At 38.6% G+C, this 13,929-nt stretch overlaps 1 protein-coding gene across 3 annotated transcripts in view; it reads right to left on the reverse strand.

Annotated features, from left to right (window-relative positions):
• Positions 1-1,232: 1,232 nt before the first annotated feature.
• Positions 1,233-13,929, reverse strand: part of LOC124556449 — a 219,397-nt gene continuing 206,700 nt past the window's right edge. For 2 of the 3 annotated variants that reach the window (XM_047130399.1, XM_047130398.1), the window contains 2 exons: positions 13,084-13,914; positions 1,233-1,917 (listed from right to left, as the gene is read on the reverse strand). In XM_047130399.1, the coding sequence (XP_046986355.1) occupies positions 1,761-1,917; positions 13,084-13,914 (988 nt within the window). In that variant the 3' untranslated portion in view covers positions 1,233-1,760. Of the gene's footprint in view, positions 1,918-12,536; positions 12,625-13,083; positions 13,915-13,929 lie in introns of all 3 variants that reach the window. The other variant, XM_047130400.1, reaches the window with a different exon arrangement.

Below are 13,929 nucleotides of genomic sequence, written 5' to 3' on the forward strand. Positions count from 1 at the left end.
AATCACACTTTAAAAGATATTTATGTAGCTTTACACTTTCCACAGATATAGTCACATCAAGATATGATTAACCTTAAAAAGACAAAAGACGTGGACAGGCAAACAACTCGCACACGTCAGCAGGATTGATCAGACACAAGCGAATTAAGTTTCATTAACAGATATAAGCATAAGATTGTGCAGATACAAAAGATCATCTTAAAACAAATGACAGCCAACTACAACTGACACATTCGACAAGTCTACTACTGGTTAACAATTAAACTGCTTACTTCTCAGCAATGGTCATACACTTTAATAATAGATTTTACAGCATAGTCTGCTTTAATAAGTTCTTATCTTTATGAGAATTTAGAAAGGCTCCAAATGAGCTCTCATTAATGAGAGGAATACAGGAGAACCCTACGAACTTCCTATAACTCCAAATAATTTCTCAACTTCTGATACTTTTGTTTCCTTGTGGAAAACAAAGTACTCAAGACTGAAGATGGTACCATCAAATGAATTTTGTAAATGTCATGATGAACCCATTACCAGAGGGCTACATCTTTTCTGGCATGTGGAGGATATATCGTGATAAGGAATTTTAGGTGGGCAGCCTACTCGCATCTCCCCACCTCTTTCACTCACATTGTTTTCTTTCCAAGTGCAGGAGAAAGAAAGAGCAGGCTAGGTGCTTTTTCATACGAAGTTTGTTTGTCAAATTGTATTAGGAGTATCAGAGAATGTCACGTTCATATAACAACTATAAAAGAATGAATAATGTTTCTTTCTTTCTATTTAGGCATTCCAGTATGTTACTTCAACGTTTAGCAAAACATGCTACTTCATTTTTTCTGACTTTTCAACTTTTGTATATTTTGACCTTTCATCTTGTGTCAATTATATGCTATTTTAAAGAGGACACAATCCGAGTGGCAGCACAGAGAGCAATAAAAAAGAAAGAAAGAAAGAAAGAGAACTTCTGTGATGGACACTATATACACTGTTACAAAGATTTAAAACACGATATTTGAAGACATCTTGGGTTGTCGGGTGTTCTGCCAGATATCAGCGTCGTACTTGCACGATATTTCGGTCACGTAGCTCATGACCTTCATCAGGTGTGACCTGAGACTGCTCCTCGAGTGGACCTGGTCCAGTATTTATGCCTATGGCCTTCCCCCTCCACCAACCCTGCCCTGCAGCCGTTGGTGGAGGGGGAAGGCCATAGGCATAAATACTGGACCAGGTCCACTCGAGGAGCAGTCTCAGGTCGCACCTGATGAAGGTCACAAGCTACTTGACCGAAATATCATGCAAGTACGACGCTGATATCCGGCAGAACACCCGACAACCCAAGATGTCATTAGATCGCCGGGAAAGCCTGAAGAGTTACAGGATATTTGAAGTTGGCAATTCCTACATAAGGGTATCTACAGCCAATGAAGAAATAAAATTACAAATTAAACTGGAAAGCTAAGCACACAGAACAGAAGAAACAAGATCATGTATGCTATGCAAAAGAAAAATTCATTATCGAACACAGCAAAATGGGTATAATGAGGAAAGGTTATTGAAGCAGTATATTTCAGGACTGAAACAGCAGAACAAGGGTACCAGACATAACGCTGCCCAATTAGCCAAGAAACATACAACCAAAACTTGGACAAAAAAGAAAATATGTATAGCCACACCTGTAATGCAGTTATCACTCTAAATAGCCAATTATGTAATATGAAATGGTACCTATTGTAACTGACATCAACAAATGGTAAGTCTCACTGCGATGCAGGCTTCACCGGCAGTGTGTCCTTGTGGTTCTCTGTGTTACAGACATTTTGGGCACCACTGTGTTGTGCGCGTGTATCAGCCGCACGCCTCCTGTAACGACCTTTGCGCAAGGCTACAGCTCGGCGCTCAAGTGCTTGCATTAACCTGAAACAGAGTGCCCATTAATAGTTCAGTACAATAAGAAATATATGAGAATTAAGGAGAGAGAAAATTGCTTTTTATGTTTGTAGAAGTCTTTAAAGCTTGCAGAACACGGAATTTTCTTGATTTGTTACCTTTGAAAGAACAAAGTTTTTTGTCATGGCAGAGAATAAGAAAGAAATTATCAGGTAAAAAAATAATTACACACATCTTTTGTGTTTTTATGCTTAAAGAATGATAGTAAATGTGGAAAGCCCATGCCATATTTCTGCTTTGAACAGCAGTTTAATGATTCCGAAACTACACACTCCTATGAACAAAGTATCATGTATTCTTTGACATATAAAAACACCACAACATAATATGATATGCTAGAAATAACAAACCATTATATCCATCACTGTCATAACCATGGATGACTTGACAAATGGCACTTGTAGAATGGTGTTTAATGAACCTAAAACCCTTCTGCCAAATATTCTAAGCAAGGTAACGTGTGTTAGTTCCCAATGTCACTTTCTTAGAATATTAGGCACAACTAAGGAATGTGGTTGAAGTTATTTAACTTTCGAGTTCCTCTTTTCCAAAATATCATCATCTTGTTGAAATTTATCTTCTCTTCATCTGTCCAGGTTCTACTGACTCTGTTCTTGGATTATCTGCAAGCTGGTAAGTCTCAACAAGTGTTAAAGGCAGATCTTTCCTTTAGCATGATAGCAGTGTCCATTTCCTGAAGATATCTGCCAGTTTCAAGTAGTCCATTGTTCTTTGTCTTTCTGGGAGTATCAGAGATTTTCTAGAAATATTGATGGAATTCAAGAGATCTCCTTTCAATCAAAATTCCACCTAGACACAGCCAAAAGTTTTCTTACAATTTTTATTTCTAGCTTTTCTATATTTTAAATTGTACCCCAAAGTATCAAGGTTTCCAATGCCTAATTACTGTGTTGTAGTGGCTTAGTTTTATGTTCCATGACATTAATTTTTTTTGTCATATCTGTTCGAAGTGATTCTGATGGATTTGTTTTGCTTTTTTTTATTATTATTATTTATAGTTTCTCTCTTTCTTTGCTTCACAATTTAATCTTGAATGTTGGCAGATTTGCCCTTATAGCTTCTCTCTTTCTTTGCTTCACAATTTAATCTTGAATGTTGGTAGATTTGCCCTACATGACTAAATGTATGATGATGATGATGATTGATTTGGGGGGCGCTCAACTGCACGGTCATCAGCAACTGTACAAAGTCCCAATTTTTACACAATCCAATTTTTACGCAATCCAATCTAGCCACTATAATGAACGATGACGATGATGAAATGGTGAAGACAACACAAACACCCAGTCCCCGGGCAGAGAAAATCCTCAATCTGGCCGGGAATTGAACCTGAGATCCCGTGATCCAGAGGCAGCAACACTAGCCACTAGACCAAGAGCTGTGGACTGAATGTACGAACATGCATTGTCTTGCTGAAGTGAGTAGCTACAAGTTGCCCCTCACCGTATCAACAATTCCTCCCACATACTGAGTTTTTATGCGTGAGATTTAGACTCCACTTTTGGCTGAAATTTCCAAAAGTTTTTCCTATTGTTGAAGACAACTGCTAGGTCATCCGAGAAGGCCACAGGTAGCAAATGAAATTTATTTTCATGCAGTCTGCCAACAGTTTTTCTTTTTATGATCCCCCCCACGCACAGGCTCTCATTACTTTTCTTCAATACAAGAATGAACAACTGAGGATAGTCCAGATCCCTGTGAGACGACTCCTTTAACATCAACAGTTTCAGAAATTTCACCTAGAATAACTTTTGACACAGAGTTATTTAACATTTGTTTGATCCTTTCTACCATTTTACTATCAACTTTAAATTCTTCTACAGTGGTGAATACTGATGGCTGCCTAACAAATCATACGCTCTTTTGAAGTCTTTAGAGGTGATCACTGTTTGTCTGCGTTTGTGGATTTGTAACATGCTTCCGAGATTGAAAATTCACAGGATCTGCTTTTCTTGAAAACTGTTCAGTATTCCAAAACTACATGATCTGTTTGTATCTTGATTAAGGCTTGGAAATCCCACTCAAGTTTGTTTTGTCCCCTTTCTTGTGTAAAGCGGTGGGCCAGGACACACTGCCAATAGAAAGGATTTTTAAACTGAGCCAGACATCTGTAAGAATTGCATGAACTTTCCAAGCAATGTTTTCTAAACATTTGCCACATTTCAGTGGTAATGCCACATTTCCCTAGAGTACTGTTATTTTTGAAGTGATGGATCACTCACTCAAATTCTTGCAATTTGGAGGAGATTCTGGTTTGGTTCAGGTTTTGCAAAAGTATTTCGGTCTTTGGAAGATTAATAGTTTTCTTTATTATGTATTTCCAGAATGCCATTCATGTGTTTAAAACACGAGATTACATGCCTCATAATTTGCCATTTCTTCTTTAAATATTCTGCAGAAGTATCGTCTAATTTTTTCTTGAATTTTTTTTCAATTTGTGTCGGTCCATATTGACTGTATGTTATTTTTCTGTTGCGATAATCTTTTGTTTCTGTATTTCTGTGAACACATGCAGCTATTGTGTGCTGCTGTCAGAATTTCACTTTTGCCAAGTTTTTGTTCCAGTTATATGGCTTTACATCATGTGTCACTCCACAGCTTACTTTTGTGTTTCCCTGGAAGCATGCCAATGTTTTACAAAAATTTTGAGTGTGTATAAAATTCTAACCACCTGGGAGTATTTTGACATTGGATATTTACAATGAAAGTGCCTTAGTTTCGTTTAAGAAATTGTGGGTCACTTTGAGGGTTTTGGCTCATTATGGATTAGGATACTGTTATAACAGAAAAAATAAAAATTTGGTGTTATAGATTGGTACATTAAACAATTAATACAAAAACCACACTTATTACCACTGTGATAAGCCCTGCTCATCATAAATGCATACTGGAGAATGCAAGAGTTGTTTGAGTGTCTTCTATGTCATCATCATACATACATACATACATACCAACACCATTATGCACACTGGATTATGTAGCTATCGATTATATGTTTGAAGCCACAGCATACTGTTGATGAAGTGTCTGTAACTGTAGTCAAACATTAATTACTGGTTAATTCACCATGATACAGTTAAAAGAAATGGTGACAGTTACATGTGAAAGAAACCTGAGAAATGTAGATAAATCACACTTTGGTGAGGTAGTCACAACTTAAAAGAAAGCTGAAGAACCACAAGAGAGAGATGTCAACAGTGAAGGACTAAAGTAATAGTTACTGTTGTGCTCCTGTTATATGACATACAGCACCACTTCTTCACAGTATAAAACATGTAGTAGTATGAGCCGACTGTAATGTCAGCAAATTATACAAGGGGAATTCAATAGGTAAGTTACACATTATTGTGGCAGGCCAAGTAATTTGTACTAAATGCCGTACTACATTGAAGTGACACAGATACATGGCAATATTTTACAATACAGTCACCAAGTCTCTGTAAATAATGTTCAAAATGTTCTACTAATTGTTCAATTCTTCAATAATTTAGGTCTGCTCCTTGCTCACGGAACCATTTAAAATCCACTGTGAAAGAGCCCTCATCGTCAGAAAATCTGTGATCGTTCCAAATCAGTTCCTTGCCTGCCTGGATATTTTCATCTGTGGTTGATGTCAATGGCCTCCTGTCGCAATCAGCATCAATAGTGTCTATGCAGCCTTAGTCAAATTGTTGACACCATTTCACTACAGCTGGATGCGACATTGCGTTTGGATCATATACCTTCAGAATTTAACAGTGAATCTGTGTGCAATTTAGATGTTCTGCCCACAAGAACTGTATTTTTCCATTTACTTCAACTTGGAGCACTTTTCCAGATGCCACCTTATGTCATTCGCACACTGTGATGCACCTGTTACCCCCACCGCAGCAGAACTCTCTCTGCAGGAAACTCAGAACATGTACTCTCTTCTGTCAATGTGCCAGTCTTGACGTGCAGTGGTCTTAGCATGAGACAATATGCATAACTAACTATTTGAAGTCCCCTCATAGTTGCTTTTGCAGCAATGGATGCAAAGGATCTAATGTCTTAAGAAATCAAGAGTTTCAGCTACTACTGATTTTTGAATCTAGAAAAGAGAAAATTTCAAGAATTGCCACAGGTTATTAAAAGTGAGTAATCACTTGACATGAATATGAAACAAGGCCAACTAATTTGAAATAAAAAATTAGGCATCAAATACTTAGAATAAATATCACAGAAATGCCTGCAAGAAGCAGCATGGCACATCACATTTGCAAGGCTTATATAATGAACTTATTAAATAAACTATTAGTTCCAGTAGAAAACAAATCTCCTACAATATTTTTTCTTAACATAGTACAGAATCTCTTTTCACTGAGTTCTCGTAATGCCTATCTACACAATCCTTTAAAAGAAAGGTCCGTGGAGTTGCACAGACTTCCTAAAATCACTACCCCCACCTTGCTGCTGCCTGGAACAGAAGCCAAGTCTATATTCATGCAAGAAAGCACATACATTGCCAATAACCACTGAGGTGTTCACTCACAGGGGCACTTCCAAGTGGCAAAGACATCTGCAGCTGAGCTCTTCACAGCTCCCACAATTCACTGACAATGTGATTTTGAGAAGGTCACACAAGTGTTTTAATTGAACAATAGTAATTGAAGCTGTGGCTTTTCAACATCAGAAGTAATGATTATCATAACAGCAACAAACATGTTATAGCAGTAAACAAAATTATGCTGTATGTTAAGCAGTGTAGGCCACAGACAGGCAATAGTGGAAGGAAAAAAAAACTCTTGTGTTCATAGTACAATAGAGAAAGACATCCACTGAGACCTCACACAGAAGTGGTGCTGGCAGTGAGGATGTTTGCATACCGGAAGTACAATTTTTTCACAGACTTCGAGTGACCAGTGCCATGGAACCTTAAAGTAGCCGATAACTTCCCAAGAGTAGTAATTGTTTTTCTCATCACATTCCCTGCTTCATTAATTTCCACTGTATCATGTGCAGTAAGATCAATAATTATCGTTCCCCACCATTAAATATTTTTCAAAATGAGTATTCCTATTCTAAAAGAAGTTATTTTTGAAAAACTGTCTAGCTTCCCCTCTTCTTCCATCTGCTTATCCATTTTTTCATCCGTGACTGTTTTCTTCTTTTTGTGTTATTCACCTCAAGGAATATCACACAGTGGCCACACAGAAACCAAGAATTACCAATTTCCTTTTTGCACTCGACACCATGACGGCTTGCTCTCTGCAAATGCAGTAGTGCCTCCTAAAGTGCACTTTGTGGTGCTTCTAACCACATGCAATTTTTTCCAGTCACTTTAGCACACGCTTTAAGGAACGTGTACATGGATACTTATGTAACCAGGTTACACGAAGTCTGCTACCACTGTTCTCTGACCTCTAAAACGTAAAGTTGTAAGAGAACACAGCATGAATGAATTTCATGTTGTATACACAACTGAAAAATCAGTTTACCTCCAAAGCAATGAAATAATGAAATTGCTGTGGCCAAATTTTCTTGTCCTTTTGTAATATAGTGTCATCTTAGATTAAAACTTATCATTCTAACAGAATCTTGTATCAACCAAGATAAAATTCACAGGCAAATTTCAAGTATCAGTTACATTTCAAAAGATAAATGGTTATAACTCACAGATGTGCATCAGTAAGCCATGCACAGTACCTTTAAATGCTATGGAATTATGGTGAAAGCAACTACAAACATGTGAGTACAGAGCCACATTGCTTTCATTAATTCTTAACATACCATAGTAACATGTTTTTAAATACAGGTGTCATGATGAAAATTTTAAGATCCTAGATCAGGCTGTTCCAACCAAGCTCTAGGGAGCCGAAGCACTCTGGAGCGCTCACTGCAGCAGCTTGGAGCCTACGTGGAGGGGGAAAGCGAACTCACTGCCGCCTGGCCGCATGCAGCCGCAACAATCCGTGTTCAATGACAACTATGACTAGCTGCGGGAGCCCTGTACCTCTATTGGAGGATACCTTTCTATTTATTGAGAGGGATGGTTGTGCGCAGTGTCTTGTATGTCAAAGTATTTAATTATGAGAAGAGGTACAATATACAACAACATTATACACATCTTCACGCAGCGCACTACGATCAGGTAGAAGGCGTTGCACACAGAGAACTGGTAGCCAGGCTTAAGAACGACATACCAGGAGATGTAAGTTTAAAAACGGTTTCTTAATATGGAGTGTATCAAAACATGCAACATAGTTCGTGTTCTGTAATGCATTTATAATTTTCAGGTGAATGAGAGCGGAGAAAACTCTACTGAATCTGCAATTCGAGCAAGCTATAGGGTCGCTCACATCATTGCGATGAGTGGCAAGCCGTTTTACGGTGGGACCACTCATAAAATTGTGCATGGTAGCAGTTGCAGAATGTTTGCTTCCAAGGGAAGTGCATGCAACTGAAGGGGTTTGCCTGTCGAAGCAAACAATGTCTCGTTGAATCCTGGACATGGCAGCTGATTTAGAGACACAGCTCAGGAAAACAGCAGAGAGCTTTGTTGCATTTTCTCTAGCGCTTGACAAAAGCACCCGACATATCGGACTGTGCTCAGCTTGCAGTATTTGTGCGTGGTGTCAACATGGAGCCGCAAGTAACTGAAGAACTCTTGGATGTGGTACCACTCAATTACACTGCAACAGGACGTGACATTTTTGAAGCTGTTTGTGAATCAGTGGACAGTATGAATTTGCCGTGGGATAAGCTCCATTTTGTAGCGACAGACGGTGCACCACAAATGATCGGGTGTCACCAAGGTTTTGCTTCTTGTTTGAAAAATAAACTCAGGGACGAATTCAGGAAAGACATTTTGACTCTTCATTGTTTTATTTACCAAGAGGCACTGTGTGCTGAAACAGTAGAGCTAGGTGGCGTAATGAAGGATGTCGTGAAGTGTGTGAATTTTGTGCGGCGTCACGTTATGAATCATCGCCAATTCAAAGGATTCCTGAATGGAAGCGAAATATGGGGATATACCTTACCACAGTACAGTTCGTTGGCTGAGTTGGGGAATAGTTCTTGATGTTTTCTTTGCCATTCGTGAGGAAATATCCCTTTTTCTCAAAATGAAAGGGGAAGAAATGCGTTGTCTGAAAGATATAAAATGGATATCAGACCTGGCGTTCCTATCTGACGTAACTATGCATCTGAATAATTTAAATCTGTCATTGTAGGGCAAAGGGCAGCTAATCGTTGACATGCACGACTAGATCAAAGCGTTCATGGGAAAGTTACGTTTATTTGAGAGGCAGATGAGTAATGGACATTTAACGTTCTTCAATTGTCTTGCTTCTTTAAAACTACCTGAAGGAACTACTTTCGGCAATTACCAAGCAAAATTAAAGCAGCTCATCACGTCGTTTGAAACACGATTCCGAGACGTCATTAGTTTGGAAATGGAACTTAAGGTGTTCAGCACTCTATTTTCAGTTTCCCCCGATGACTTGTCATCGTCACTTCAATCGGAGATTATTGATTTCCAAAATTCAACTTTGTTGAAAGAGAGGTACTACAACATGTTGAATTTGTCATGATGGTATCATTCATCACAGCAAAAAACATTTCCCGAGCTTCACAACAATACCGTTCAGATCATGTGCATGTTTGGATCTATGTATTGTTGTGAGCGCTTTTCTCAGCAATGAAAAGAGTAAAAAGTAAGGAACAATCATTTCTTCAGGATGCAACAATGAAGGCCATCCTCCGCATTAACGCTGTGAACACTTTGACGCCTGATATTTCTGATCTTGTAATGAAAACAAAATGTCAAGCTACAGAGGCACAATAAATTTAGTATTCAATTTCTTGTAAAACAGTTGTTTCTTATTTATTTCCTAAACATCGTATTTCCTGGTGTAGCATGTCACCACAGCTTAGCAGCTAAGAGCATGAGGTTGTCGATCTTGTAAGATGCAGCTGGCACATCAAAACGCTTGCCTTGCCGCCTGCCGCAGCCAGCCGTGCCACGTGGCGGGGTGCCGGCCCACTTGAATGGTCACAGTGAGCGACACGGCTCCCTGGAGCAGGGAGCGCTCTGCGGCTCACAACAGAGCCGACGAGCTGGAACAGCCTGTCCTAGATACATAGCAATGGTAGAAGCACTTTCACACAATGGTTTGTTTGTGCTTTGTTAAGTGAATTACATTAATCTAAAAGCCTTGAGAATTTCCAACAGGCTTCAGGAAATGTCGTATGTAATGCGAATCTTTTGGTGGCTTCTGTAATTACACAGAGGCAACACTTCACTGGAAGGCAAGGAGAGTAATGAGTAATCTATCAAAGTACCACAGGAATCTGTTATCACTGAGGAGAAAATGGTTTCAGAGAACAACAGAGCAACACTTTAGGGCTTTGAACTGACAATACAGATTGCTCCATTGGCCAAAACCAAAAATTCTACATGACTGACTAATAAACATTTCATATCTGTCAATTCTTCACAGTTGTAATACATTAAAAAATGGTGTTAACTTTCTCCTTGGATAGTCGTCATGTCGCAACTCTAGTCCTGGAGGAACAAAGTACTTTAATTGTTCACTGCTAAACAATGTTATCCCTATCAAGAGTTTTTGACAAATGTCAAGAATGGTACTGAAGTGTGGGGGATGAACCAGCATCATTAAAATATATCTGTACATATAGTAAACCAACTGTTCCATTCCTAGAGACTACAGAATTAACTATCCTTAGAGTACTGACCTGTCCCCATGTGATTGTTTCTGAAATGGAAAATCATGTATGTGGAAGAAGATTCATAATCTCTGAAGACAAGGTTAATGTTTACAAAAGTGACCTTAAAGTATTTGAACAAAATTTATGTAGAAACTGTATCCAAATCTGACATATAAGTCTGCAAAGTCTGCAAGCACTCAAAATTGTTTTATAATCTTCATTTTTTGTTCTCTCAACATTTTAAATGTTCTTTCCATACTATTATGAATGATAATACAGTTAACACCATCAATAAGATCTTTACAGTGTATTAAGACTGACCCTCCAATTAGACTGTATACAAATTGGTAAGTGGCCTATTTCAAATGATTCCAACTCAGTTACATAAAATTAGTGATTGTCGTCACTACATATTACGTAAAAACTAGAATACCTCTGAACTCCTGGTGACATAAGATTTCAGACAAGCCAATACGATACATTTAATACTGTAAAATGAACTAGGCAGATGAATCACCTCAGTTACAAGAATTTAATCCTGCAGATGAGCAAAGGTATAATGCCTCAGTGAACTGAATTACTCTGCCCAACATCAAAACATATAAGGAATGCCTTCCACACTGTACATAATAAACACTACTGACAGCTGGCGGCGCCATAAAAATTAGATATTATTTGAATGTAGAATGTTTTGACAATATTTCGACAGTACAATCATTTGTGAGTAATCTGATGATGCAAGTAATGACATTTATGAAAGGATGATGCAAAAATATGATGGTGTGTGAAACAGCCAAGAAAGCAGAGGAACCACCACTACTGTACCAGCAATAAACTACAAAAGTTACAGAGATTATACTTCACATGGAAGTACATTCAACACGCAAAGAACCACACCAAATAGAACTTCACCTGGTTACTGCACAAGTAGAGACGTATATTTTCAGGTTTGTTCAGTTAGGTCTCTCTTTCAACTTATTTGCTTTGCAAGTTTAACTACTTGGTATATCTTCTTCACACTGCTTACTGTTAGTACCAAAAAAGAAATGGACATACACCTTTAGTGAAACAAAATGCAAATGATAATGTTCTACATGCATGCTGTTTGGTCCACCGTAAGGTAACATATACCTCCCATTGCTCAATAATGTTCCCACCTTTTGCATTTACTGTCTACACAGGTTTTTATAGTATGGACTGCCATTTGAATCAAAATATTTGTGTAATGAATTTGTTTCTGCTTCAGAGCAATTATTTTCCTCTTGTGAAATTCCCAACTTGCTGCTTGAATCCACATTCCCGAGTATTCTACAGGGTTTGTTTTAAGTGACACTGCCTGCAACAATATGCAAATACTTTCAGCTCATCAGTAATCTTATTTTCTAAATAAAAAGTGTCCCTCGAGCTACTGTATCACAATCACCCTTGTATATAAGGTTTCTATTTCCATCTCTTTCTAAGATACCATTCATGTTTCTAGTGAGTAACAGCATACTAATAAGGTCCTTTGTGGAAAGCTATTTATTTGTTCTTTCATGAGTATGTTAACATGCAGGGTATTCAGTAAAATGGGTGAAAAAGAGTCGGTATACCAAGTGAAACACATGCAGATGAAAACCAATGCTGTTAGAGAGCTGTGCAAAAGGTTAAGACTAGTCCACATTAATCAAGGCACCAGAATATTGCAGATAGGAAGGATATAGGGTAACCAACCAATCACTTGAGAGAGGTTCAGATTAAACAACTAGATAGTGTTTAAAGCAGATGACATGTAATAGTGTAAATCTATTTTTCACTTCATTTATTCCAAGACAATGTGAAGAAGAATGAAGATGAGAAATGGTCAAAACGTTGCTATATAAGATTGGTGCATCTACCTCAGTGACTCATGGATGTGAAGAATCAGGGAGCACTGGTCACTGGAACTTTTCTGCTGGATCTGGGCACTGCAGTCTACAGCTGGTTCTGTAAGCATTTAAGAGTCATCTGTGACTTAACTGTGATGCAGTTTAGTACTTAAAGGAATTCATCAATCTGATACCAGGTTTCATTTCACAACCTTTTAAAACGATTATAATGTACAGTCTAGATGCAAATTTCATCTGCACACAGTTGCCTTCTAGTGCAGGAAATTACTCCACCACACAATGAAAGGAATTGTCAGAAGGTACAGAGGTGTCAATTAAGGTGCACAGGGCTCCTACCATTCTTTATTCAACAGTGAATGAGTTATACTCTTATGGTATTGTATAAGCACTTGTAATTATGGGAATGGCTTAATGGACAAGAATGTACAAATCTCAATATGAATTCAAGCCTGCATGGATTTGTTGGACCAAGTTTCAGACGTTCTGACACTGGATATGCTGTCCATACATCCTACATTTACACAAAAACTCATAAGAGAACAATGAATTTACTTACATTTCATAAGGATCTGTTGTCACTGGTTCCTTTTTTTCTTCAGTTGGTGGATTTCCCCCAACACTTGAGGAGCTAACTGGGCCATTGCCACGTGGCACACGTGCATCAGTTGCTCTTGTCTGTTTCACCCGGGGGTCATTTTCTCTGTGTTGTCCATTAGCTGGTTCTGTGTTATGGTGTGGTCTACTGGATCCACTAGTGATTTTGGATGGTGGAGTGCACGAACTACCTTGTGTACGTGCATTAGCAGGTTCTGTGGTACGATGTAGTCTAACAGAACCATTAGTGATCTTAGGTGATGGAGTGCATGAACTACCTTGTGTACGTGCACCCGATTCAGTAGTATTCAGCTGTGGCACTTGGGGTGCTGTGGTGGTCTCAGCATGTTTGCAAGATTTCTGCTGATGTGACCGGTCAACAACTGCAATAACGCCTTCCTCTATCAGTGTCTCAACTGACATCTTGCAAAGTTCTTCAATTCGTTCCTGTACAGGTACAATCAAATACAATTCACCAGGCTCTTCATCACAACAGTGGTCCTGAGGCAATGGCATACCAGAATTTTCCTGGCGTTTACCATCCATTACTCCTTTTTGTGCTGCTTGCTGAGAATCCCGAACCATTTCATGGCGTCTTGTTCTCTTTGGTTTTGGCCCACAGTCAGCACAAACCAGAATAGTACTTTCTGCAGCACGAAGAATCTTATCCAGCTGTTCTGCTTTTATGTCTCTCACACTACTACAGTACAGAGAACTCAAGTGAGAATTTCCCAGCTCTCGTTTCCCACTGTTGTCACGATTTTCTTCTTTATTGCGATCCTTAACTGCAAAGCTGATGACAGGAAAA

This window comes from Schistocerca americana, chromosome X (assembly GCF_021461395.2).
Source record: "Schistocerca americana isolate TAMUIC-IGC-003095 chromosome X, iqSchAmer2.1, whole genome shotgun sequence".
Classification (NCBI taxonomy): Eukaryota; Metazoa; Arthropoda; class Insecta; order Orthoptera; family Acrididae; genus Schistocerca; species Schistocerca americana.